Raw genomic sequence first — 26261 nt, forward strand, 5'->3', positions numbered from 1 at the left:
ATTCTTCTCTGCAGATCTTCTCAAGCTCTGTCAGGTTGGATGGGGAGTGTCGCTGCACAGCTATTTTCAGGTCTCCAGAGATGTTCGAACGGGTTTAAGTCCGGGCTCTGGCTGGGCCACTCAAGGACATTCAGAGACTTGTCTCGAAGCCAATCCTGGTTGTCTTGGCTGTGTGCTTAGGGTCATTGTCCTGTTGGAAGTTGAACCTTCTCCCCAGTCTGAGGTCCTAAGTGCTCTGGAACAGGTTTTCATCAAGGATCTCTCTGTACTGTGTCGCTCGGTTCATCTTTCCCTCGATCCTGACTAATCTCCTAGTTCATGCAGCTGAATAACATCCCCACAGCATAATGCTGCCACCACCATGCTTCACCGTAGGGTTGGTGCCAGGTTTCTTCCAGATGTGACGCTTGACGTTCAGGCCAAAGAGTTGAATCTTGGTTTCATCAGACCCAGAGAATCTTGTTTCTCATGGGCTGAGAGTTTTTAAGTGCCTTTTGGCAATCTCAAAGCAGGCTGTCATGTGCCTTTAACTGAGTAGTGGCCACTCTACCATAAAGGCCTAATTGGTGGAGTACTGCAAGGATGGTTGTCCTCTTGGAAGGTTCTCCCATTTTTAACAGAGGAACTCAGGCACTCTGTTCGAGTCACCATCGGGTTCTTGGTCACCTTACTGACCAAGGCCCTTTTCCCAATTGCTCAGTTTTGCTGGGCGGCCAGCTCTAGGAAGAGGCTTGGTGGTTCAAAACTTCTCATAGCCAAGGGTCTGAATACTTATGTAAATAAGGTATGTTTTAAAAAAAAAATGTAATACATGTAGAAAAATGTATACAAACCTGTTTTCGCTTTGTCATTATGGGGTATTGTGTGTAGATTGATGAGAAAACATATGTAATTTAATCCATTTTATAATAAGGCTGTAACATAACAAAATGTGAAGGGATCTGAATACTTTCTGAATGCACTGTACGTGGACAGGAGTGCAGTGTATGAAACAAGTGACAACCTACTCATACCAGATCACATAGTTTTATCAGTGCATTGCTTTATTTGTTTTTACACTTTAAAAGACAAACTTACATTTTACACTTCAGACTCTTATTTGTTTTCTAAAATGATTGCACAATTTCCAAGTAAGGAACTTCCAAAATACCTTTGGAAGTGGTCCACCCTCAAGTGAGTATAGTTCTCTAAAATGACAAACCACACAAGTTACATAGCAGCTTTGAAAAATATGATTAGATTATAGTCAGAAAGTGGCCTTTATTTGAACTCAAAACAAAGCTTTTGCTCTGAAACTAGCACACCACTATCCTGTTAACTGGAAGGCAAAGTGCTCAAATAGCAGCATAGTTAGGAAAAGCTAAAGCACATGGCTAAAAACATCAGACATGATTGGGAGACATTCAGTGCCAATACTGTTAAAAATGTATAGACAGAATACATATTTTTATTAGTAAATTGTGTATCTTAACGCCCATCATATCAAACTACTAATTTAATCAGTTTAAATCTGCAGCTATGAGGCATGGACCCTCATTTACAGACTAGATAAAACATTGTTCAGAGTTGTTGCAATGACAAACAAGCTCCCCTGTCTAGTGTTGTACATGGTGATGACAAATGCATTTTGGATTAAAGAGAAGTGTGACCGAATTGGTGGTAAGCTCCTTCGAGATCAGAAAGTCATCCAGAGAAATGTGTGTTTCTCATCACATACTCGCTCTAAAAGTGCAGGGCAGGAAAAAGGCTGCAGTTATTCCTTTCTTTGTCAAAAAAAAAGGAAAAAACACCACAGCTGTGGAAAGATTCGTGGATGTGCTGTCTCCCCTCTCTGATCTGTACGATACTCAGATAACTTCTAAGGAGTGTGTGATAGAAATGGGTTAATAACATAAAATCAGTTGATTCACTTGATTCGCATATATATCTTATACTTAGAGACACATACTAATAAATGATTGAGAGACCTTAAATATGTCATCTGCTTCCGGTTTCGAATCACACATGAAATATTGAGAGCCCATAACCTCTTGGCGGTAGAAATCTTGGACTTTTGGGGGAGCTCTAGTGTTCACGACTCTAGTGTAATATCTACATAGCATAGAGAGTATAGATGAGCTGACGGAGGATGTGATGAGCTCTCACCTGCCCTCTGATGGGACTGGATCTTCTCCATGCCGGTCAGAGTTAGCAGGGACCTGAATGAACAAATGAGTTAATAAATTAATGTTCCATAAGAAAATGTACTTGGCAACATACAATAACATCACTTCAGATAACATAATATCACAGAACATACATCATAAGACATGATCAAACAGACAAATATACTTTGTAGGGGCGGCAGGTAGCCTAGTGCTTAGAGTGTTGGGCCAGTAACCGAAAGGTTGCTGGATCGAATCCCTGAGCTGACCAGGTAAAAATCTGTCGTCCTGACCCTGAACAAGGCAGTTAACCCCACTGTTCCTAGGCCGTTAACTGACTTGCCTAGTTAAATAAATAAGGTTACATTTAAAAAAAAATATATATATATAGGGTTATATTATATACACTGCTCAAAAAAATAAAGGGATGGATGATGGTTGGTGGATGAAGCGAGACATGATGTCCTAGATGTGCTCAATTGGATTCAGGTCTGGGGAATGGGCGGGCCAGTCCATAGCATCAATGCCTTCCTCTTGCAGGAACTGCTGACACACTCCAGCCACATGAGGTCTAGCATTGTCTTGCATTGGGAGGAACCCAGGGCCAACCGCACCAGCATATGGTCTCACAAAGGGTCTGAGGATCTCATCTCGGTACCTAATGGCAGTCAGGCTACCTCTGGCGAGCACATGGAGGCCTGTGCTGCCCCCCAAAGAAATGCCACCTCACACCATGACTGACCCACCGCCAAACCGGTCATGCTGGAGGATGTTGCAGGCAGCAGAACGTTCTCCACGGCATCTCCAGACTCTATCACGTGCTCAGTGTGAACCTGCTTTCATCTGTAAAGAGCACAGGGCGCCAGTGGCGAATTTGCCAATCTTGGTGTTCTCTGGAAAATGCCAAACATCCTGCACGGTGTTGGGCTGTAAGCACAACCCCCACCTGTGGACGTCGGGCCCTTATACCACCCTCATGGAGTCTGTTTCTGACTGTTTGAGCAGACACATGCACATTTGTGGCCTGCTGGAGATAATTTTGCAGGGCTCTGGCAGTGCTCCTCCTGCTACTCCTTGCACAAAGGTGGAGGTAGCGGTCCTGCTGCTGGGTTATTGCCCTCCTACGGCCTCCTCCACGTCTCCTGATGTACTGGCCTGTCTCCTGGTAGCGCCTCCATGCTTTGGACACTACGCTGACAGACACAGCAAACCTTTTTGCCACAGTTCGCATTGATGTGCCATCCTGGATGAGCTGCACTACCTGAGCCACTTGTGTGGGTTGTAGACTCCGTCTCATGCTACCACTAGAGTGAAAGCACCGCCAGCATTCAAAAGTGACCAAAACATCAGCCATCAAAAGCATAGGAACTGAGAAGTGGTCTGTGGTCATGGGAGTGTATATACCTGCGTTCTTTGAAGGCCACGACAGGAACCATGTTGTCTTCCACGCCACTCAGACTTAGATTGGATGGCTTGGTCCCCGTCCCGACCCCTAGGTTGATGACCTCTTCTAAAGTGCCGTTGCCGTTCTTCACAGGCTCAGTGTTCTTTTTTGGTTCTTCCTCTGGAGAGGGGTTTCTGTTTGTCTTCCCATTCAGGACAGGCGTCTGCATGAAAACAATCATGTCGATTTTTTTTCAAGGCAAGGGCAAGTTCTGTTTGGTTTTTTAAAAGTAAAATATGGTTAATAAGGATGGCAGGAAAGTACACGTGCTTTTTGTTTAGTTTTAACCTAAAGCCACTACCTTTGAGATGGATTTCTGCATGAAAGCAATCACATCATGAAAGCAACTTTAGCAGTTTGGTCAAGGACAAGTTTTTTTTTTTTTTTACGGTGTTAATTAACCTCTTAAGCAAAAAGAAAGTCAACTTCGGTACTTGTGGCAGAAATCCTGAGTGCTTCAGGGCAATGTACTGTTCCTCTGAACTAGGCTGGTGGACTTACTTTTTTATCTTCAGTTGAGGTCTTCCTAGTCCTCCTCATGATCAACTCAAGTCGCTGAAAACAAAAAGAAGTCTGAAAAGTCTTAAAAGCTTTCATTTAGAATTTAATTACACCCTTGTCAAAACTAATTTTTAATAACATAACATTTCCCTATTATAAAAATAATGTTATTTTTTTTGTGAAAAACAACAACAATTACCGCTAACATCCCCCCACCCCATGTATTGATGTTGAGCGTCAATAAATAAAGATCCTGGGTGCTCTCTTGTAGTCAATTTTACACTATCTGGATCCCCTAGAATATCCTATGAAGAATTTCAGAATGATAAGAATATGGCACATAACGACACTGGTGTTTCTCATAACTGCCTAGAGTTCACGTCTTCCCTCCATTGTCACCTTTTTCCTCTCCTGCCGTTGTTCCTCCTCCTTCTGGAAATGCTTCTCTCTCTGCAGCCTCTGCTGCTCTGCCTTGTCCCTGGCCTGGGCCTCCTCCTCCTCTCTCTGGGACAGGACACAGAGAACCAAAGCCATTACGGAACCAGATGCTACATTATTAACACTGTTATAAACTTTATATACCGTACATAAATGGACGAAGTTGGGCTTCTAGTAAAATTGTATTAATAGACCAGATCCCTCACCTGTTTCTGGAGGAGAGCAGCTTCCTGTGTGGCCCGGATGGCTCTCTCCTCCTCTGCATGTCTCTGCTCCTCTTCCTCCCTCCTTTCCACTACCGGCCACTGGGCCTCAGCCTCGAGCCGTGCTCGCTCCTCTGCCCTCCTGTGCTCCAGCTCCTCTCTGCCTCTCCAGTGATGCCACATGACATGACATTACGTAACATGTGCATAACAGCACAGCACATCACCATACAAATGAATCTATCCTCTGAACATGTGAAATGCTCCCTTAGACCAGGTCTTCCCAAACTCGGTCCCAGGGTCCCCCCTGGGTGCATGTTTTGGTTTTTGCCTTAGCACTACACAGCTGATTCAGATAATCAAAGCTGGCTGATGAGTTGGTTTGAAACAGCTGTGTAATGCTAGGACAAAAACCAAGACATGGGGGGGGGGGGGGGGGGGGGGGGGGGGGGGGGGGGGGGGGGGGGGGGGGGCACCTGGGGGGCCAGGACCGATTTTTGGAAACCCTGCTTTAGACTACTTCTGAAGGTCAGTCGTAATTTTTTTATTCACAACCAGATGTTTGTCTTTTAGGCAAAAAGATTACTCAGGTTGTTTTTCCTACTGGGAAGGTGAATGTTGGGTCAGTAGAAGACAGATGGGAAGATGTAAGGTGGCCCTCTGTCTGTACCTCTCTATCTCCTCCCTGCGCAGGCATTCCTCCTGCTCTCTCTCTCTCTTCAGACGGGCCTCTCTTCTCTTCTCGGCCAGAAGACATGAGGCCTCCTCTGGATCCATGGTGCCAGCAGACGGCCTGGTGCAGGAGGGGGCTCCAGGAAGGGGGCCTGAGGAGGTTTACATGTCTTAAGAGTCCCTCATAAGAGTCCAAATTCACATTGAACCACATGGGTAGAACTGGACTTCCTGCATTGACTGAACTCAAATGGAATTGACCACAACCCTACACTACATTACAATATCTGAAATGTATCTAGGGAATTCTAGAAATAAATAGTAGTTGATGGTGCAGTACCTTGCATTTTTAGATGCTCACTCTCACCTGTATCGCCCTCAGTTCTAGGTGTGGGGAATGTCTGAGGTTCTGCTGAGCCTACGAATGGTTGGACCTGGTCCCATGCTGCTGCTGAGATGCTGATTGGTTGTGAGTTCCCGGGGGAGAGGGTATGATTGGGGACTGGAGCCCAAGGAGAGATGGTCTGGCTGGGCCGTGAGTTCCCAGGGGAGAGGGTTTGGTTGGAGACTGGAGCCCAAGGAGAGATGGTCTGGCTGGGCCGTGAGTTCCCAGGGGAGAGGGTTTGGTTGGAGACTGGAGCCCAAGGAGAGATGGTCTGGCTGGGCCGTGAGTTCCCAGGGGAGAGGGTGTGATTGGAGACTGGAGCCCAAGGAGAGATGGTCTGGCTGGGCCGTGAGTTCCCAGGTGAGAGGGTTTGGTTGGAGACTGGAGGACCATCCTCCTCTGGAACAGGGTACAGTTCCAGCCCAACCGGCTGTGATGGAGGCTGTCTGATCACAGGTTTGTGTCTGATCACAGGTTTACTGAAAAAAAGAAGAAGTGGAGAATACTTTTGTTGAGATAAATAAGCAAACAACATCCATTTACTGGAAAGGTTAGACGTATTCCACAAGACGTGTGGTTGGTTAAATTATACACAACAATTCTCAACAGAGTGCTCTCTCTGCATGATAAGTAGTTTGTGTGACACAACATCCAGACGTAGTAGCAGACAATCACATACCGTTCTGGAGAGGGCACTGCATCTCTGCTCTGTATGTTTGTGGGTAACACTTTCACGGGAGCATTGGGTATGTGAGGCTGCTGTCTATTCCTCCTGAACGTCCTCTCACTCTCCTTCTGCTGTGCTGCTTTCAGCTTTATAATAAATCAACAGACATGTTACAAGATCATTTTACTGCAGTCTGTTAACTGTATAATAAATCAACAGATCATTTTACTGCAGTCTGTTAACTGTATAATAAATCAACAGACATGTTACAAGATCATTTTACTGCAGTCTGTTAACTGTATAATAAATCAACAGATCATTTTACTGCAGTCTGTTAACTGTATAATAAATCAACAGACATGTTACAAGATCATTTTACTGCAGTCTGTTAGCTTTATAATAAATCAACAGATCATTTTACTGCAGTCTGTTAACTGTATAATAAATCAACAGACATGTTACAAGATCATTTTACTGCAGTCTGTTAACTTTATAATAAATCAACAGACATGTTACAAGATCATTTTACTGCAGTCTGTTAACTTTATAATAAATCAACAGATCATTTTACTGCAGTTTGTTAGCTTCATAACAAATCAACAGACATGTTACAAGATCATTTTACTGCTGTCTGTTAGCTTTATAATAAATCAACAGACATATTACAAGATCATTTTACTGCAGTCTGTTAACTTTATAATAAATCAACAGATCATTTTACTGCAGTCTGTTAACTGTATAATAAATCAACAGATCATTTTACTGCAGTTTGTTAGCTTCATAACAAATCAACAGATCATTTTACTGCAGTCTGTTAACTTCCTAACAAGTCAACAGATCATTTTACTGCAGTCTGTTAGCTTCATAACAAATCAACAGATCATTTTACTGCAGTCTGTTAACTTTATAACAAATCAACAGATCATTTTACTGCAGTTTGTTAGCTTCATAATAAATCAACAGATCATTTTACTGCAGTCTGTAGCTTCATAACAAATCAACAGATCATTTTACTGCAGTCTGTTAACTTCATAACAAATCAGCAGATCATTTTACTGCAGTCTGTTAGCTTCATAACAAATCAACAGATCATTTTACTGCAGTTTGTTAGCTTCATAATAAATCAACAGATCATTTTACTGCAGTTTGTTAGCTTCATAATAAATCAACAGATCATTTTACTGCAGTCTGTTAGCTTCATAACAAATCAACAGATCATTTTACTGCAGTCTGTTAACTTTATAACAAATCAACAGATCATTTTACTGCAGTTTGTTAGCTTCATAATAAATCAACAGATCATTTTACTGCAGTTTGTTAGCTTCATAACAAATCAACAGATCATTTTACTGCAGTCTGTTAACTTCCTAACAAATCAACAGATCATTTTACTGCAGCCTGTTAGCTTCATAACAAATCAACAGATCATTTTACTGCAGTTTGTTAGCTTCATAATAAATCAACAGATCATTTTACTGCAGTTTGTTAGCTTCATAATAAATCAACAGATCATTTTACTGCAGTCTGTTAGCTTCATAACAAATCAACAGATCATTTTACTGCAGTCTGTTAACTTCATAACAAATCAACAGATCATTTTACTGCAGTCTGTTAGCTTTATAATAAATCAACAGACATATTACAAGATCATTTTACTGCAGTCTGTTAACTTTATAATAAATCAACAGATCATTTTACTGCAGTCTGTTAACTGTATAATAAATCAACAGATCATTTTACTGCAGTTTGTTAGCTTCATAACAAATCAACAGATCATTTTACTGCAGTCTGTTAACTTCCTAACAAATCAACAGATCATTTTACTGCAGTCTGTTAGCTTCATAACAAATCAACAGATCATTTTACTGCAGTCTGTTAACTTTATAACAAATCAACAGATCATTTTACTGCAGTTTGTTAGCTTCATAATAAATCAACAGATCATTTTACTGCAGTCTGTAGCTTCATAACAAATCAACAGATCATTTTACTGCAGTCTGTTAACTTCATAACAAATCAACAGATCATTTTACTGCAGTCTGTTAGCTTCATAACAAATCAACAGATCATTTTACTGCAGTTTGTTAGCTTCATAATAAATCAACAGATCATTTTACTGCAGTTTGTTAGCTTCATAATAAATCAACAGATCATTTTACTGCAGTCTGTTAGCTTCATAACAAATCAACAGATCATTTTACTGCAGTCTGTTAACTTTATAACAAATCAACAGATCATTTTACTGCAGTTTGTTAGCTTCATAATAAATCAACAGATCATTTTACTGCAGTTTGTTAGCTTCATAACAAATCAACAGATCATTTTACTGCAGTCTGTTAACTTCCTAACAAATCAACAGATCATTTTACTGCAGTCTGTTAGCTTCATAACAAATCAACAGATCATTTTACTGCAGTTTGTTAGCTTCATAATAAATCAACAGATCATTTTACTGCAGTTTGTTAGCTTCATAATAAATCAACAGATCATTTTACTGCAGTCTGTTAGCTTCATAACAAATCAACAGATCATTTTACTGCAGTCTGTTAACTTCATAACAAATCAACAGATCATTTTACTGCAGTCTGTTAACTTTATAATAAATCAACAGATCATTTTACTGCAGTCTGTTAACTTTATAATAAATCAACAGATAATTTTACTGCAGTTTGTTAGCTTCATAACAAATCAACAGATCATTTTACTGCAGTCTGTTAACTTCCTAACAAATCAACAGATCATTTTACTGCAGTTTGTTAGCTTCATAATAAATCAACAGATCATTTTACTGCAGTCTGTTAGCTTCATAACAAATCAACAGATCATTTTACTGCAGTCTGTTAACTTCATAACAAATCAACAGATCATTTTACTGCAGTTTGTTAGCTTCATAATAAATCAACAGATCATTTTACTGCAGTTTGTTAGCTTCATAATAAATCAACAGATAATTTTACTGCAGTCTGTTAGCTTCATAACAAATCAACAGATCATTTTACTGCAGTCTGTTAACTTCATAACAAATCAACAGATCATTTTACTGCAGTCTGTTAACTTCATAACAAATCAACAGATCATTTTACTGCAGTCTGTTAGCTTCATAACAAATCAACAGATCATTTTACTGCAGTGATTCAGGTTTATTATTAGTAAACATGCTTCCAGAAAAGGGACATTTGTCTGTTATCTTTCAAACGTGTGTCTTCTGTAGATTACGACAGTTAATATAATCTACCTAACAATACAGCATGTATATGATAGAAACATGAGACAGAAGGAATGGAGCCGTGTTACAAGCTCATTTTATTGCGGTCATTTTGGGACGGCAGAAAGACATCAAAGTAATTTAGGCTTATAACCAATAAATGGTGTATCTTCAAAAATGTATAGAAATGTGTGCCTCTCTGTTAGAGTATGACAATGAATATCGTCCAGTAATCCAGTATACACGATGAATGAATAGAATAGAAAAGGAATGAAAAGAATATAGAGTTTATTGTCTTCCTCCAATGAAATAATTTCCCTCAAGTTCGTGCATTACATGGAGACAAAATAACAACACCATTCCACCAACCCAGTCGACCCAGACATTTAACAGTCATAGAGATTATGAAATTACATTTCCAGCAGGTATTACCTGTGATGTTATATAACCTGTGATGTAATATAACCTGTGATGTTATATTACCTGTGATGTTATATAACCTGTGATGTAATATTACCTGTGATGTAATTTACCTGTGATGTAATTTACCTGTGATGTTATATAACCTGTGATGTAATATTACCTGTGATGTAATTTACCTGTGATGTAATTTACCTGTGATGTAATTTACCTGTGATGTAATTTACCTGTGATGTAATATAACCTGTGATGTAATATTACCTGTGATGTTATATAACCTGTGATGTAATTTACCTGTGATGTTATATAACCTGTGATGTAATTTACCTGTGATGTTATATAACCTGTGATGTTATATAACCTGTGATGTAATATTACCTGTGATGTTATATTACCTGTGATGTAATTTACCTGTGATGTTATATAACCTGTGATGTAATATTACCTGTGATGTAATTTACCTGTGATGTAATATTACCTGTGCCCTGATGATGGATCAGTTGCTGCTACACTCTTAAAAGGGTACTTCGGCTGTCCCCATAGGTGAACTATTAGAAGAACCCTTTTCAGTTCCAGGTAGAACCCTTTCTACAGAGGGTTCTACATCGAACCCAAAAGGGTTCTGCCTGGAACCAAATAGGGTTCTCCTATGGGGACAGCTGAAGAACCCTTTTGGAACCCTTTTTTCTAAGAGTGTAAGGCTGGGACTGAGGGAGGTGGCTACCTGGTAGTTTGCCCAGATGATAGACCGGTAGTCTGCCCGGAGATTTGCCTGGAAGTCTGATTGTGCCCGGTGGTGGTCAGGTGTGCCAGAGCGGTAGTCTGCCCGCACCCGGTGGTGGTCAGGTGTGCCAGAGCGGTAGTCTGCCTGGAGGCCTGCCTGCACCCGATGGTGGTCAGGTGTGCCAGAGCGGTAGTCTGCCTGGAGGCCTGCCTGCACCCGGTGGTGGTCAGGTGTGCCAGAGCGGTAGTCTGCCTGGAGGCCTGCCTGCACTCGGTGGTGGTCAGGTGTGCCAGAGCGGTAGTCTGCCTGGAGGCCTGCCTGCACCCGGTGGTGGTCAGGTGTGCCAGAGCGGTAGTCTGCCTGGAGGCCTGCCTGCACCCGGTGGTGGTCAGGTGTGCCAGAGCGGTGTGGTGATTTATGACAGTTGGTGGCAGTGGCAGGTATGGAGTGGCATGAAGCTGAACGGGGACAAACATGGACAACTGAACCAGATGGTTTCATTGTTTTGGAGCAATGGGGTGGCGGTTAGCAAGGGATACAGTGAAAGAATGTAAGTGTGCCCAACAATGGTTGAAAAAAGGAGAGGAAAGGAAGCAGAGAGTCAGTAGATCATTTGCCTACTAATAGCTAAACTGAGCTTTTAATTTTGGTGGGAAATCTGGTCATGTAAATAAGTAATTAAGTAAGCATTGTCCAAATCCATATTGGAACGTAAATTCCCCTAAAATCAATTAATTTAACCAAATACACTTCATTGATGCTATGTCCTTTTTCTTGGATTGAGATCTGGTCTTCTACACCTGCATTGCCTGCTGTTTGGGGTTTCTGTACAGCACTTTGAGATATCAGCTGATGTAAGGAAGGGCTTTATAAATAAATTTGATTTGATTTGGTCTTTATACATGTGGGGCGGCAGGGTAGCCTAGTGGTTAGAGTGTTGGACTAGTAACCGAAAGGTTGCAAGTTCAAATCCCCGAGCTGACAAGGTACAAAGCTGTCATTCTGCCCCTGAACAGGCAGTTAACCCACTGTTCCTAAGCTGACATTTAAAAAAAAAATTGTTCTTAACTGATTTGCCTATAAAGGTAAAAAAATAAAATGTCTATGTATACCAAACATTAGAAACACCTTCCTAATATTGAGTTGCACCCCCCTTTTTGCCCTCAGAACAGCCTCAATTCGTGGGGGCATGGACTCTACATGGTGTTGAAAGTGTCCAACATGCTGGCCCATGTTGACTCCAATGCTTCCCACAGTTGTGTCAAGTTGGCTGGATGTCTTTTGGGTGGTGCACCATTCTAGATGCAGACGGGAAACTGTTGAGCGTGGAAAACCCAGCAGTGTTGCAGTTCTTGACACAAACCGGTGCGCCTGGCACATACTACCAAACCCTGTTCAAAGGCACTTAAATCTTTAGTCTTTCCCATTCACCGTCTAAATGGCACATATACACAATCCATGTCTCAATTGTCTCAAGGCTTAAAAATCCTTATTTAACCTGTCTCGTCCCATTCATCTACACTTATTTGAAGTGGATTCAACAAGTGACATCAATAAGGGTCAGTCTATGTCATGGAAAGAGCAGGTGTTCCTAATATTTTGAACACTCAGTGTATAACTGTTACTCCACAGGCTTTTGGAAGTACCTTCCTCTTCTCTTGACTGACAACTATGACTCCTTCTCCTGGCTAGGTAGGAGCATGTAGGGGTTAGGAGGCGACAGACCAGAGCCCTCTCCCAGGCAGTCAGGGGAGAGCTGCGAGGAACTACAGCAGAGCCAAGCACAGTGGAGAAAAGACAACGCACAAGGACAGAGAAAAAATAGCATAGAAAATACAAGACAGAGATAGACAATTACAAGTAAGAAAGGGTAGGAAATCAGACGAAAGATAAGGTCTAAAGATGTTACAGGGTGAAAGAATAAAGCTTGGTAGCTGAAGGGTTAAGAAGATGAAGCAAAGTCAAACAGACACTCAAAAGTAGTGCACCAAATAGGATATAGGGCGCCATTTGAAACATATTCTTTACTCATTTACCGCTCTTGTTGTTGGTCTTCCTTCCTCGAGAGCCCTGGCTCAGTCTCTGTTTGGCCCTCTGGCACTTCTCTAAGGTCTTCTTCACCACAGACTCATAGCGCTCCTTCAGACAACAACAAACCTCATTGTCAGTGATACAGTAGTCTCTTCTCACATCCACTGTATGAGTTTGGCGAGCAAGACACGCTATTCAGTAACTTGGTCCAAGATCCATTACATCGTATTGAGCCTTACAACTGTTTAGCTTCAGATAGAAACACAAAACGTTGAAAACTGTATCTGTTTTCTGGATTATTTCCTGGGTAATAATTTAATTTATTGGGCAGTTATAGACGTTGCTGATGTGCTGTGAATCTGTGTTACAGGAAATAACTGTTTACCTATTTCTTTACCTGGTAACTAAATATTTATTTTCCTATTGGCCAATTCTTTAATTGTGTGGGGTTAAGCTTTATTGATACAGGAAGCAACAGACTGCAGTGATGGGCATTCCGGTTCTTTTCAGTGAGCCGGCCGTTCAGCTCAGCTCATCAAAAAGAGCCGTCTCTTTTGGCTCCCAAACGGCTCTTTAAAAAAAAAATGTTTTGTATTTTTTCAAATCAAACAGTTTGCGATAGTTTGACTATGATTGGTGTTAAAACAATTCTAATTAAATTATTCAATTAAATCTCTACTCTACCTTAACCACAATGTATTTAAAAATGCATTGGTTTGTTTTGAAAAATAATGCTATTAAACATTTGCATTTAAAGTATAACTTTTTATTGTGTATAAACAAAGTGCATATAAATCTAAACATTCAGAACGAATACAATCTGAACAGCATAATAGAATATTGCACCATATCACAGACAAATAAATTAGGTGCAAAACTGCAGCATCCCACTTAAAACATTAAACTGGTCCCTCTTTTCGCGCTCTTCTTTATTGCCATGTTATAACCAGCAGCACACCGCAATGCTGACCATATTACGCTTTTATGAGAGATTTGTGTTCAGAAATGCAAGCTGCCTCACTTTCTAGGGGCTGATGCGGTTTCTTCTCTCAGTAATTATTTGTCCCGTTTTCGAGAAGACCCTCTTAGAGGGAACGGATGTGACCGCTATGCAGAGTCTCCCTGTCATGACTTTAGTAAGCTCTGGGTAGACAGAGGCCTTGTTCTTCCACCAGCTGAAAGGATCTGCAGAGGAGGGGCTCCTCCAAAGGAGGTGCTCCTCCAAATAGGATTGGACCTCCACTATGGCATCTGCTGAGGGATTCCTTCATGCTACATTCCCAGTTGCTCATTGACAAACAGCATCCAAACAGCCGACTGAGTTGGTGGCACTACTTCTGGTGCTTCTGCTCCATCTGATCCCTCTTCTTCCTGTTGCCTTGGTGTCTGAGCCAGATGACTGCTGGGGCTGTCTCTCCCTGCTGCTGAGGTTATTCTTTGAAGAGCCTCATCAATCGCTCTGGCATCACTGAAGGCTAACTTCTTAAACCTGGGGTCAAGTGCAGCGGTTTCTGATAGCACATGATTATATTCCATCCTGTGGATCTTTCTGTCCATTGATGAACATAGGGTGTCCATCAACTCTGTCACATGTCCTGTGGTTACATTTGCTTCTCTCTGGCGGCTGGTTGTGATTCGCTGCAGACCCTGACACAGGAGTATCATTTTTGAGGCTGTCACATAGCTGAAAAGAGAGAACAGTAACTTATTAGTTTAGGTTCATGTTTTGTCTACGGATACTACATTCTCATCTACTGGTCATCTACATATATAATACTGGATTAAATAATGATGTAGTAATAACTGCTTACTGTACCTCTCCACTGATCTCCACAGTGACCTGCTCAAAGGGTTCCAGGACTCTGCACACCTCCTCCACCACCTCCCATTCCTCTTGGGTCAGAGCATCAACAGAGCAGAGCATCAACAGCATCAACAGGTGCAGAAACCGCTTCAACATGTAAAATGCTGAAATGCTGAAATCCACCTTGTAGTTCAGTCTGGAAATCGGTGACAATCCTTTTAGCCAATGCAATATCAATTTGGCCTTGTTTTGCTACAGACATAGTCTTTGGCATAAACTGGTCCATAGAAGACTGCATTGCTGTGGGTCCCGGAGTAGGCCTACTTGACTGAGTGGATACGAGATGCTGGCTCCACCACTATCACTAGCAGGCCCACTAGTTTCTCCGATACAGCTAGCTTCACAGTTGGGTGCACAGTTCGCATATGCCGGTGTAGGTTGTGTGTAGAACCGGCTTTATATGAGATTTTGTTTTGGCAAATTCTACACTGTGCTCTAACATTGTCTACATTATTAAAATGCATCCAAATGCTGCTGTGCTTCCAACTAATTTTTCAGATGTTGTTTTCACAGCTGTCCTTCCTCTCTCTCCTCGGCTGCTAAGTCTGTGACTGTGAGTGAGTTGGCTCGGACCTCCCTCATGCATCTTTGGTTCATTGGTTGACACTGCTTGTCTGATTGACAGGAACAACAGGTGAGGCTGTTAGTCTGAGCAGACAGTCAGAACTAATGTGTGTGCGCTTGAGCATTTAGGCCTATATTATTGTTATTTTTCATTCTTTGAATTAGTTAATTCTATTAATTTATATTCATATCTTTATTTTTATATTTTTTATAAATAGATTAGTCTCTTCTGATATGCGAGCCGGCTCCCAACATTCACCTACAAGAGCCGGCTCTAACTCGTTCGCGAACAACCCATCACTAACAGATAGTTCTAGTTCCGGTGGCTGATGATGTTCAATGTAGCTTGTTCAATAAAGCTGTTAAATAGTTATCCGCCTCCATCCAGTCCTTGCTCCAACAGAAACCATCCATCCACCTGTACTAACGACCCTCAACTTAAACCAGTGCATTTTATTTTCTGTAAAGCAACACTGATGCCCACAATAGACACCTAATCAGAAGTAACTACTGCTACATCTGACCCCTGAGGCACAATAACTCACTGTCTCCTCCTTCATCCTCTGCCTCCTCTTCTCCTCCACGGCAGTGCGCCTCCTCTCCTCCTTCTCTCTCTGCTCCTGCAGCCTCCTCTTCCTCTCCTCCAGGTGCTGTTCATGGAGATGCCTGGCCCGCTCCTCTCGAGCCAACCGGCCCAGCTCTCTGGACACTACATAAACATTTAGTGGAGTTTAGTTTAGTTGATTTATTTAACTAAATCATCGGTCAGTGGTTTCCAACCTCCTTTGGTTACAGAGCCCTAAATCACTTTTTTTTTTATCATTATGCCTATGTTCTTATGAGTCTTCTGAATTACCACCTGGGTATAGGCCAGGTACCCCCAAGGGGTACCTCAGGTTGAGGTCCACCATCATCATGGGTGGTGGCTACATACCAAGCTGTTTCTTAAGCTCCTCCCTCCGCTCAAGAGCTGTCCTTCGCTTCTCCTCCTTCTCTCTCTGCTCCTGTAGCCTCCTCTTCCTCACCTCCAGCTGCTGCTCATAAAGACGCCTGGCTCGCTCCTCTCGAGCCAACCAGCCCAGCTCTCTGGACACTGCAAAACACATTGTGGGACTTACTAGCCACCAAAATACTACCCTGGTACCAGATCTTTGTGCTGTGTAGATCACTACTACTAAACTAATTTAGCATGACAGTGACCATGGGAGCTGGCAAGAAGAAGACAGCACAAATAGATCTGGGACCAGACTAGGAAAATACCTCAGAGGAATGATCTGGGACAAGGCTAGGAAAATCCCTGAGAGGAATGATCTTGGACCAGACTAGGAAAATACTTCAGAGGAATGATCTGGGACCAGGCTAGGAAAATACCTAAAAGGAATGATCTGGGACCAGGCTAGGAAAATACGTGAGAGAAATTATCTGGCACCAAGCTAGGAAAATACCTGAAAGTAATGATCTGGGACCAGGCTAGGAAAATACCTGAAAGGAATGACTAAAATAGGTGTATTACATGTACAGTCGTCATCCTGTGTGGCTACACATACCAAGCTGATTCTCATGCTCCTCCCTCCGCTCCTTCGCTAGTCTCAGCCTGTCATCAACCTTCAGCGCCTGTGGCCCTGGAATATTAGAAAATATGTGACATTCACTCTACGTCACTGTGCATAGAGAATGGGTTTGGGACATCAGTGATCAACATCAGTAATGATGATGGGATTTAAGATGGGTTGACTGTAGCTAGATGCTCCATAGATGCAAGAGAGAGAGAGAGCGAAAGAGAAGGAGAGAGAGAGAGAGAGAGAGAGGGAGAGGGGGAGAGGGGGAGAGAGAGAGAGAGAGAGAGAGAGAGAGAGAGAGAGAGAGAGAGAGAGAGAGAGAGAGAAAGAGAGAGAGAGAGAGAGTCAGAGTCAGAGTGAGAGAGATTGATAGAGAGAGAGAGAGAGAGAGAGAGAGCGAAAGAGAATGAGAGAGAGAGAGAGAGAGAGAGAGGGAGAGGGAGAGGGAGAGAGAGAGAGAGAGGGGGGGGGGAGCACTGGTGTAAGACCTGCTGCGTGACTGGTTGTGTTGTTACTGATCACAGCTGATTTGATGGAGGCAGGGACACAGATGACTGCTCTCCTCTTCTCTGAATTATTGGGCTTTGTGTCTTCATTGCCTTTTTCTGATACCAAAGAAAGAATAAAAGAGAACATCATGTTCAGGCCTCTCTGACATTCAGCTGACTTAAAATGAATGATTTAACAGGTTTTACATTATGACATCATCATTATAGTTTATACCTGCTAGCAAAGCCTGAGACACTACCTTAGAAACAGATGTCTTAGAATCTTAGTATATAGATGTTTAATTCCAGATAGGTCATGTCATTCCAGTTTCTAGAAAATTGTACTGGTTGTACTTAATACAGGCCTTAAACCATGACAGGTTTTAGCTGTTAATAAAAGAGCGGAAGGTAGCCTAGCGGTTAGAGCATTGGGCCAGTTGTGCTAGTTCGAATCCCTGAGCCGACAAGGTGAAAATAATCTATGGATGTGCCCTTGAGCAAGGCACTTAACCTTAATTGCTCCAGGGTTGCTATTGATAATGGCTGACCCTGGCCGTGACCCCACTCTCTGAGGGTGTCTAAGGGGGAGTTGGGATATGCAACAACAACAAAAACATTTCCATTTCACAAGTGTATAATACACATTAGTACATGCGTGAAACAGGACAAATATAAGCACACACCAGATTATAATTTGATTATAATGTGCATGTTCCTGTTGTGCCTTGCAGGGATAAACAAATGCCATCGCCTGACCTCATGGAGATTAAAACAAACAAATAAAGACTGAAGAGGATAAGAACAAAGACATGCTTCACAAGAGGGTGATAAATAGTGATATTTGGTACAAAGGAGTATTTACGATAACAGACCGGTGATAAGTAGTATGTGTCTTCTCAACATGTTGGTGCAAGAGACGTACATAAGAAAGTATCTTTCTTGTGCATGAGAGAGACACACAAAAATTATCTTCCTTGACACTCTATTGTATAATAATGGATATTATAATAATGGGTGTTAGAATAATGGGTATTATAATAATGGGTGTTATAATAATGGATGTTATAATAATGGGTGTTATAATAATGGGTGTTATAATAATGGATGTTATAATAATGGGTGTTATAATAATGGGAGTTATAATAATGGGTGTTATAATAATGGATATTATAATAATGTGCGTTAAAATAATGGGTATTATATTATGGGCATTATAATAATGGGCATTATAATAATGGATATTATAATAATGGGTGGTATAATAATGGATATTATAATAATGGGCGTTAGAATAATGGGTATTATATTATGGGTATTATAATAATGGGTGTTATAATAATGGATGTTATAATAATGGGTGGTATAATAATGGATATTATAATAATGGGCGTTAGAATAATGGGTATTATATTATGGGTATTATAATAATGGGTGTTATAATAATGGATGTTATAATAATGGGTATTATAATAGTGGGTATTATAATAACGGGTGTTATAATAATGGGTGTTATAATAATGGGTATTATAATAATGGATAGTATAATAATGGGTATTATAATAGTGGGTATTATAATAATGGGTGTTATAATAATGGATAGTATAATAATGTGTGTTATAATAATGGATAGTATAATAATGGGCATCAATGCATCCTACTGAATCAGGCCTGTGATACGTGTTGATGTTTACCACAGCAGAGATAGAGGGGGATTCAATAAGCTACTTCATTACCTCACTGTTTACAAAACAAAATGGCAGTAGCGAATAGATATCTACAGATATGAGGCAATATCAGATAATCTGATCCATTGGTACATGTCAGGAATAAATGCTACATAATAAATCTAAAATAAGATAATTACTTTATTATGTGGCCTACATACATGATGGAACATATCCTCACTGATGATAAACTGGAAGAGAGAGGCTGATTCTGACTGATTCTGCTTCAGACAGCCTGTCCTGTATATAAACACAGTTAACGGCAAAGCAAAGCTACAATACCAACCTCATGTCAATGACCTCCATGTCATTCTATAAACACAGTGAACACCCCACAGTGAAGCTATCATCCTCACCATCGCAAAGCCCTGTACCCCCCTGCAGTAAAAAAAACAGCCATATCAACGCAACAGTACCCACCTCTCCGTCTCCCGGCTCTGCTCTCCTTTTTCTGCTTGTCTAGAGTATCTCTGGTAGAAAGACCCTTTCTGTCTTCTTGGGGTGCTGTCTTCTTGCTGGGGGTCTCCCTGTGTTCCCTCTTCTGTATCACAGCCATGTTACTGCTAGGCACTGAGCAGGGAACACCACAACTCTGCCACACAACACAGACTCTCCTCTTCCTCCTCCTCTTCCTCTCCTCCTTTTATAGTTCTATTTGAAAATGCCTGTACTGTTCTGTGTGTCCTCCTGCTCCCCTGTGCTCACTGTGCAGCTGACCGACTGCCTCTTGCTCATCTTCGAAATTCAAACAAATAGAAGAGAAAAAGGGAGGAAAAAGCCATATGGGGTAAATGGATAAAACCAGCTGACTTGCTGCAGTTCTGGGCTGGTTAGATCCTGCATCCAGATTCAGTGCTGTGGAAAACACAGATATGCATCATCCAAAATAACACACTGAGTTAAATCTTTGAGAATATAAAACACATTTCTCTCTCCCAGTTCCTATCAGGATCCTTTATAAACTAGATTAGAGTCATGGATGCTCTACAGCATAGTGAGAAGCTCTATCCTCCTCTCTCTCTCTCTCTCTCTCTCTGTGGCTCGTTGCTCTACTGAAACGGTTACTTCCCTTTTAAATGTCTCTCACAGCTCACAGACCCTGGAGTGCTGCTCTGCTCTCTTTAGCTACGGAGTGGCACGTACTGCAGTTGTGTCACTTTAATTCAACCCACCCACCACCACACTACACACTGCTGAATGCACGCAGCCAGTCTGAGTCCCAAATGGCACCCAATTCCCTATGTAGTGCACTACTTTTGGACAGGGCCTATAGGACTCTGATCAACACTAGTGCGTGCACTATACAGGGAATAGGGTGCTTTTTGGGACTGAACCAGAGCCAGCTAAATGGATAAGAAATATTCAGTGCAGGAGAATTGGGGGACGGAGGGAAAGAGGGAGGCAAAGACAGTCACTGGCAGGCAAATGAATCTGTCTGGCCTTGTTCTGTGAATGGTTGCTGGGACAACAGTGGTGCACCACTGTACTGTATGCCTTCGTGGCATCCTATTCCCTATACAGTGCACTGTAGGTCTCTGGGCTCACCCGTAGGGCTCTGGTCAAAATGAGTGCATTATATAGGTAATAGTGTGCCATTTGGGATGTAGCCTATACAACAGAATGACATGATGGACAGTAACTCATCCTGTCTTCGGGGGATGGGATAATTTATACCCTGCAATCCCACAATGCTTCACTTTAATCTGGGTGAGTCACCGACATCCTCAGCCACTAGATGGAGGTCTTTCCTTTTTGGCTTGTGATGGGCTAGCCTCAAACCCAGCAATTCTAGAGAAGAATAGTGAGTGTGATGACTGGCAGCCAGCGAGTCAGCCTCTAGGACAGTAGCTTAGCTTTTAGCCTCTAGGAAAGTAGCTTAGCATTTAGCCTCTAGGACAGTAGCTTAGTGTTCAGCCTCTAGGACAGTAGCTTAGCTTTTAGCCTCTAGGAAAGTAGCTTAGCATTTAGCCTCTAGGACAGTAGCTTAGTGTTCAGCCTCTAGGACAGTAGCTTAGCATTTAGCCTCTTGGACAGTAACTTAGCTTTCATCTTCTAGGACAGTAGCTTAGCTTTCATCTTCTAGGACAGTAGCTTAGCTTTCATCTTCTAGGACAGTAGCTTAGCTTTCATCTTCTAGGACAGTAACTTAGCTTTCATCTTCTAGGACAGTAACTTAGCTTTCATCTTCTAGGACAGTAACTTAGCTTTCATCTTCTAGGACAGTAACTTAGCTTTCAGCCTCCTTACATCCAGGGAGATGTTTCAATACTCTACATTGGTTTACTTTCTTCATTTCCTTTCTTTCACAATCACTGATTAAGGGACTGGATAAGATACATCTTATATCATGCAGGATCAGTCATCATGGAGGAAAGGAATCCATCTCAACTGAGGTATCCACTTCACCTAACAGCTATCTACAACTGATTATTCATACAAAGTAACATGTTCATAACATTTTTTTTTTAAACTTTATTGCACTTCAGTCTGGGATGAACATTGCCAATTCAGGATGTCACATTTTTGTAAACGTTTGTTTTTCACAATAAATGGGAAATCACAATCAAGTTGAAAATGAAAAAGCAAGCAGCACATGACAACTTGTTCAACTTACAACAAGTAAAAGTCTGACTTTGCGTTGTTGTTCTCATAACAGTCATACATGCACAAACTGAGACAATGTACTCTCTGTAGCATAGAAAAATCTCTTGTCTTTATCACTGAATATCATCACATATAGCAAAGACCGGTGAACCTTTTTTTCCACATGGGGCATACATAACATTTCATCAGTATCCTAGGCCAATATCATTGAGCATGATTTATATCCATTGAAAGTTTAGTCCAGGGCTTACTCCGAGAAACTGGTCCTAAATGTCTGAGACCCTACACTGTCAGAATACTGATCCTACACTGTCAGAACACTGACCCTACACTTCCAGAACTGTGTCTATGGAGTGTTGTGCGACAGAGGTCTCACAACTTGTGGTGGAGTCTACAGTCTCATGGCACTCGCTAAGATGGTTTGTTATGGTCCTAGAGTGGCTAGAGAGCTTGGAGTCTGTGGAGAGAGATGGAGACGGTAGGAACTCCTGATCCTGCTCTGTATTGATGTCTGTCTCTGTCTCTGTGTAAGGGGAGGGGCTGGGAGCCGTTTCTGTCCTATCAGAGGGGCTGGTGTTGCCTGGTCCTCTGGGCTTGACCAATCCATCTCGCAGTCTTTGTTCCAGCCGGCCTCTGGGTGGTGGTCCAGGGGGGCCGAGCTGGAAGGAAATCAGTCACATTTTAAGTAAATTCATTAGGCCGTATTTTTGTTCAGTGTAAATGCAGGGCCATGCACAGACCTTTTCTAAGGGCAGGTGATCAAAATGAAAGGGGGAAAGGTATTTCTGCCACTACACACTCACCACAAATTGTAACCAAGCCGGTTACATTGCCTCCTAAAGACATGATTGACATGGGGAAAAGAGGGTAGGCTATCAGCTGATAATTGATGTTGATGATTGATGTAAATCTGCTAGTTAGCTCAGTTATATTTTTACTGATTGTGATTTATCTTCGAATGCTCTTAAATAATACCTTCATAATATAGCCGGATATTCATAATCTTCTCTGAGGTGTCAATATAATAAAGCATTGCATGCATATCATCGCATTTGCGTAGCGGCATCGAGCTGTAGAGTAGAGGAGCTTACAGAAGTTGCACACATGGGGAAAATGCACTGGCTCGATGTACACTCACTGAACTCGAACGACACACTCACGCAAACACACACACGCGCACACATATTGACACCACTTACACACACATTCACATTACTTCACACTCTTCATATACGCTGCTGCTACTCTCTGTTTATTATCTATGCATAGTCACTTTACCCCTATCTACATGTACATATTACCTCAATTACCTTGACAACCCCTGTATATAGGCTTGTAGTTGTTATTATTGTGTTACTATTTTTCTTTTAGTTTATTTAGCACATTTTTCTTATTTACTTTTGAAAAGTAAATTCCACAAATTAACTTTTAACAAGGCACACCTGTTAATTGAAATGCATTCCAGGTGACTAGCTCATGAAATTGGTTGAGAAAATGCCAAGAGTGTGCAAAGCTGTCATCAAGGCAAAGGGTGGCTACTTTGAAGAATATAAAATCCAAAATATATTTTGATTTGTTTAACACTTTTTTGGTTACTACATGATTCCATACGTGTTATTTCATAGTTTTGATGTCGTCACTATTATTCTGCAATGTAGAAAATAGTAAAAATAAAGAAAAACTCTTGAATGAGTGGGTGTGTCCAAACGTTTGACTGGTACTGTATGTTTAATAACATACATGCCCATATAAAACATAAACATATAAGTAACATATACAGTATATTGCCATATATTCGTTTTCAGAATGAAAGACTTCTGAAGCACCATGTGGTCCATATCAGCGTATCTGCTTACACAGGTAATTGTTTCGCAGCTGGAAAGGCACAATCTACTGTGTATGTGTGTTAATTTCCATCAAAGTTGTTAAGGGATATCATGTTACTACCACAAGGGAGCCTTACTAACACCAGACATTAACATTGTCCTATGACAATAGACCCTGTCGCTCTCTATCCCTCTCTCAGCCAGGTAACGTCAGAAACATGGACTCCTAATGACAATGATTCTGTCTCTCTCTGCCTTTACTAAACCAGGTAGAACCAGAGTGTTTGGATGACACAGTACAACCCAGTCGTCAGATGTCATACCTACAAAGCCAACGAAGCACAAACACATCTCCAACCACCACCCGTCTACCCGACAGACAAATAAGGCCTGTGGACATGGATAAGATTGCATGGTTGGTATCAAGTCATTCTGTTATTCACCCTAGACTGCATTGGGAAAGGTGTCATTTGTGAGGACTCAGTTGCAACCTCATTTCCATTGATGTAATCTATATACTTCTGGTCCTCTCTCTAACACAGCAACACACATGCAGTAGTGAAGATGTTACAACCGGAAAATGACTATGTCATTTTAGACCAAGTGTGGTATTTGAAATGAAAGCTTTGACATACTGTATACCTAGATTTCTACTTCTTTACCACTGACCACTGACCAAAGTACAGACCTATTTACAAAAACCAAGTCCATAAAAAAACTACAACACTTAAATCACACCTGTCTGTGTCTATATGATTATTTATTTACCTTTATTTAACCAGGCAAGTCAGTTAAGAACAAATTCTTATTTTCAATAACATCCTAGGAACAGTGGGTTAACTGCCTGTTCAGAGGCAGAACGACAGATTTGTACCTTGTCAGCACGGGGGCTTGAACTTGCAACCTTCCGGTTACTAGTCCAACACTCTAACCACTAGGCTACCCTGCTGCCCCGATATATCCTCTGTGGTGCTCTGGTGGATAAGGTTTATACACATTCTGTACGGACCAAAATGTTTCATTCAAATCATTCAAGGAAAAGAAGAGGAAGCAAGAGGATGAAGAGGAAGAGGAAGAAAGCTGGCTGGCATCATGAGCCTTCAATGTCAACTCCTGCAGACAACAATGTCTCCTGGCCCCCTTCTTAACCACACATTAGAGAATTAGTTACAGGTAGGTGAGTAATCTGAAGGGCTCTGCTGTGGTGGCCCTTAGTGACAGATAGGTCAGTCATCCGAAGTGCCATGCGGGAGGGAGCGGGCAATGTCCCAGATGTCACCTTGTGTGGTGCCCTATATAGAGAATCAGGAGTCATTTTGGGACACAATATCAGTTCAAATCTCCTCAGCACTTAGTCTAAGGCCTGGTACTAAATCATGTAATTAAAAGCCCATTCTCTCAACAAGGTCTGGCGTGTTGATGATGTCACCACGGCTACCACCCAGTCGCACACACCACCTGCTGATCAGAACCCTCTTCAGAGAATTAGACTAAAGACAAACTATAGAATGAAGTGACTGGATAGAGGATCTGCTGAAAGTATTTGAATGATACACAACTAATAATATAGTATTGTAATTTGTCACTTAGCAAGATGCTTGTCTCCAAGACAACCGACAGTACAGTGAGTGTATACAGTACGTGTGTATGTGATTCCTATGGGAATTGAACCCATGAACTTAGCCTGGCAAGTGCCACGCCAATGGAGCAACATAGGACAGTATTGTATACAAAGTATTAACACACATTATACAACAAACCTATGGTATTAAGCTTGGTACAGTAGCTTTCAGTTGAAAAGGAGACCAGTACTATTTCTTTACATCTCATATTACATATGTATTGTAGAGATGCGTTCTTTGTATGCAAACCAGAATCCATTTATTTTCTCTTGATGTGGGCGATACCTTCACACAATGAGGAAGACACATGCAACACTGGGTGGAACTAAAGCCTAAATAATTGACTTGTTTTGTCGGATACAGGCAACATTAGACGTACTGCATGGCTTTCAGAGTATGTGTTATTGATGAGCTGGTGAGTTCTACTTTAGTTTTCAGTGGAACTTGTATTGAAGCTGCTAAAGTGTGCTTTAGCCGAGTAATCAATCATTTTTGCTCAATGTCTATTTCATTTCTCGTGGAAGAAAGATTTAGGTCATTTCCCCCCAACAAGTCCTTGCTGTATTGTGTAGTTCGACTTTGTTTGGATTTCCACCACATTCCTACTTAGAAATGGGTGCTGGATCACTTGAAACATGTAGTCAGAAATCTTAAAAGCTCAAAGTCATGTTAAACTCAGATGAATATGAGAACACGACACAGTGGTGTTTGTTCAGATTAGGGCTTGATGCCTTTTGATCCACCAAGATCATCTCCCTATTGGAGCAGTACCCCATGAATGATTTAAGGAAGATCATCTCCCTATTGGAGCAGTACCCCATGAATGATTTAAGGAAGATCATCTCCCTATTGGAGCAGTACCCCATGAATGATTTAAGGAAGATCATCTCCCTATTGGAGCAGTACCCCATGAATGATTTAAGGAAGATCATCTCCCTATTGGAGCAGTACCCCATGAATGATTTAAGGAAGATCATTCTTCCTATAGTAGTGACTGAGAAGCGCCAACTTTTTGTTGTGTGGCACGTAATTCTATCACAGGTCACTTTATTGATTAGCTTCCTGTTGTCTCGTACATACGCACACCTGACCTCACAAATATTAACAGATGTCTTTGGTTGCCGACAAAGAAATAGCCTAATTCTGGTCATACCTTTTCTGCCAACCCAACTTTTG

General features: G+C 41.5%; 2 protein-coding genes across 5 annotated transcripts in view; one reads left to right on the plus strand and one right to left on the minus strand.

Annotated features, from left to right (window-relative positions):
• Window positions 1–1020: 1020 nt before the first annotated feature.
• On the minus strand, window positions 1021–20104 carry LOC109904300 (ensconsin). Of its 3 annotated transcripts, XM_031787830.1 has the most exons (17): window positions 19454–20104; window positions 17310–17426; window positions 16810–16884; window positions 16197–16355; window positions 15808–15971; window positions 12840–12942; window positions 12450–12569; window positions 10804–11285; window positions 6467–6600; window positions 5770–6266; window positions 5401–5554; window positions 4734–4890; window positions 4489–4593; window positions 4090–4143; window positions 3549–3751; window positions 2146–2198; window positions 1021–1858 (listed from the first exon to the last, which is right to left on the minus strand). In XM_031787830.1, exons 1-17 carry the CDS (start codon window positions 19587–19589, stop codon window positions 1848–1850), a joined length of 2724 nt encoding a protein of 907 aa, XP_031643690.1. In that variant the 5' UTR covers window positions 19590–20104; the 3' UTR covers window positions 1021–1847. The 3 variants fall into 3 exon arrangements, with proteins under 3 accessions (XP_031643690.1, XP_031643689.1, XP_020357140.2); XM_031787829.1 differs by having other exon boundaries at window positions 1021–2198; XM_020501551.2 differs by lacking the exon at window positions 12450–12569 and having other exon boundaries at window positions 1021–2198; window positions 10804–11261.
• A 732-nt stretch (window positions 20105–20836) lies between these two features.
• The window catches only part of LOC109904301 (otoferlin-like), a 45829-nt gene continuing 40404 nt past the window's right edge, over window positions 20837–26261 (plus strand). For both annotated transcript variants that reach the window (XM_031787831.1, XM_020501555.2), the window contains exons 1-2: window positions 20837–21426; window positions 23733–23878. The gene's annotated coding sequence lies outside the window, so the exon portion shown is untranslated. The remainder of the gene's footprint in view (window positions 21427–23732; window positions 23879–26261) is intronic.

Source organism: Oncorhynchus kisutch, linkage group LG14, assembly GCF_002021735.2.
Source record: "Oncorhynchus kisutch isolate 150728-3 linkage group LG14, Okis_V2, whole genome shotgun sequence".
Taxonomy (NCBI): domain Eukaryota; kingdom Metazoa; phylum Chordata; class Actinopteri; order Salmoniformes; family Salmonidae; genus Oncorhynchus; species Oncorhynchus kisutch.

Excerpts from the sequence above, each read along its gene's own strand:
- LOC109904300 (XM_031787829.1), bottom strand. The coding sequence starts at position 19,589 with ATGGCTGTGATACAGAAGAGGGAACACAGGGAGACCCCCAGCAAGAAG. Across the intron at positions 11,286-12,449 it reads TCAGTCAAGAGAAGAGGAAG|TTGTCCATGTTTGTCCCCGT; the intron begins GTACTTCCAAAA and ends CATCTGGTTCAG. Across the intron at positions 4,594-4,733 it reads CTGCTCTCCTCCAGAAACAG|AGAGAGGAGGAGGAGGCCCA; the intron begins GTGAGGGATCTG and ends GTCCTGTCCCAG.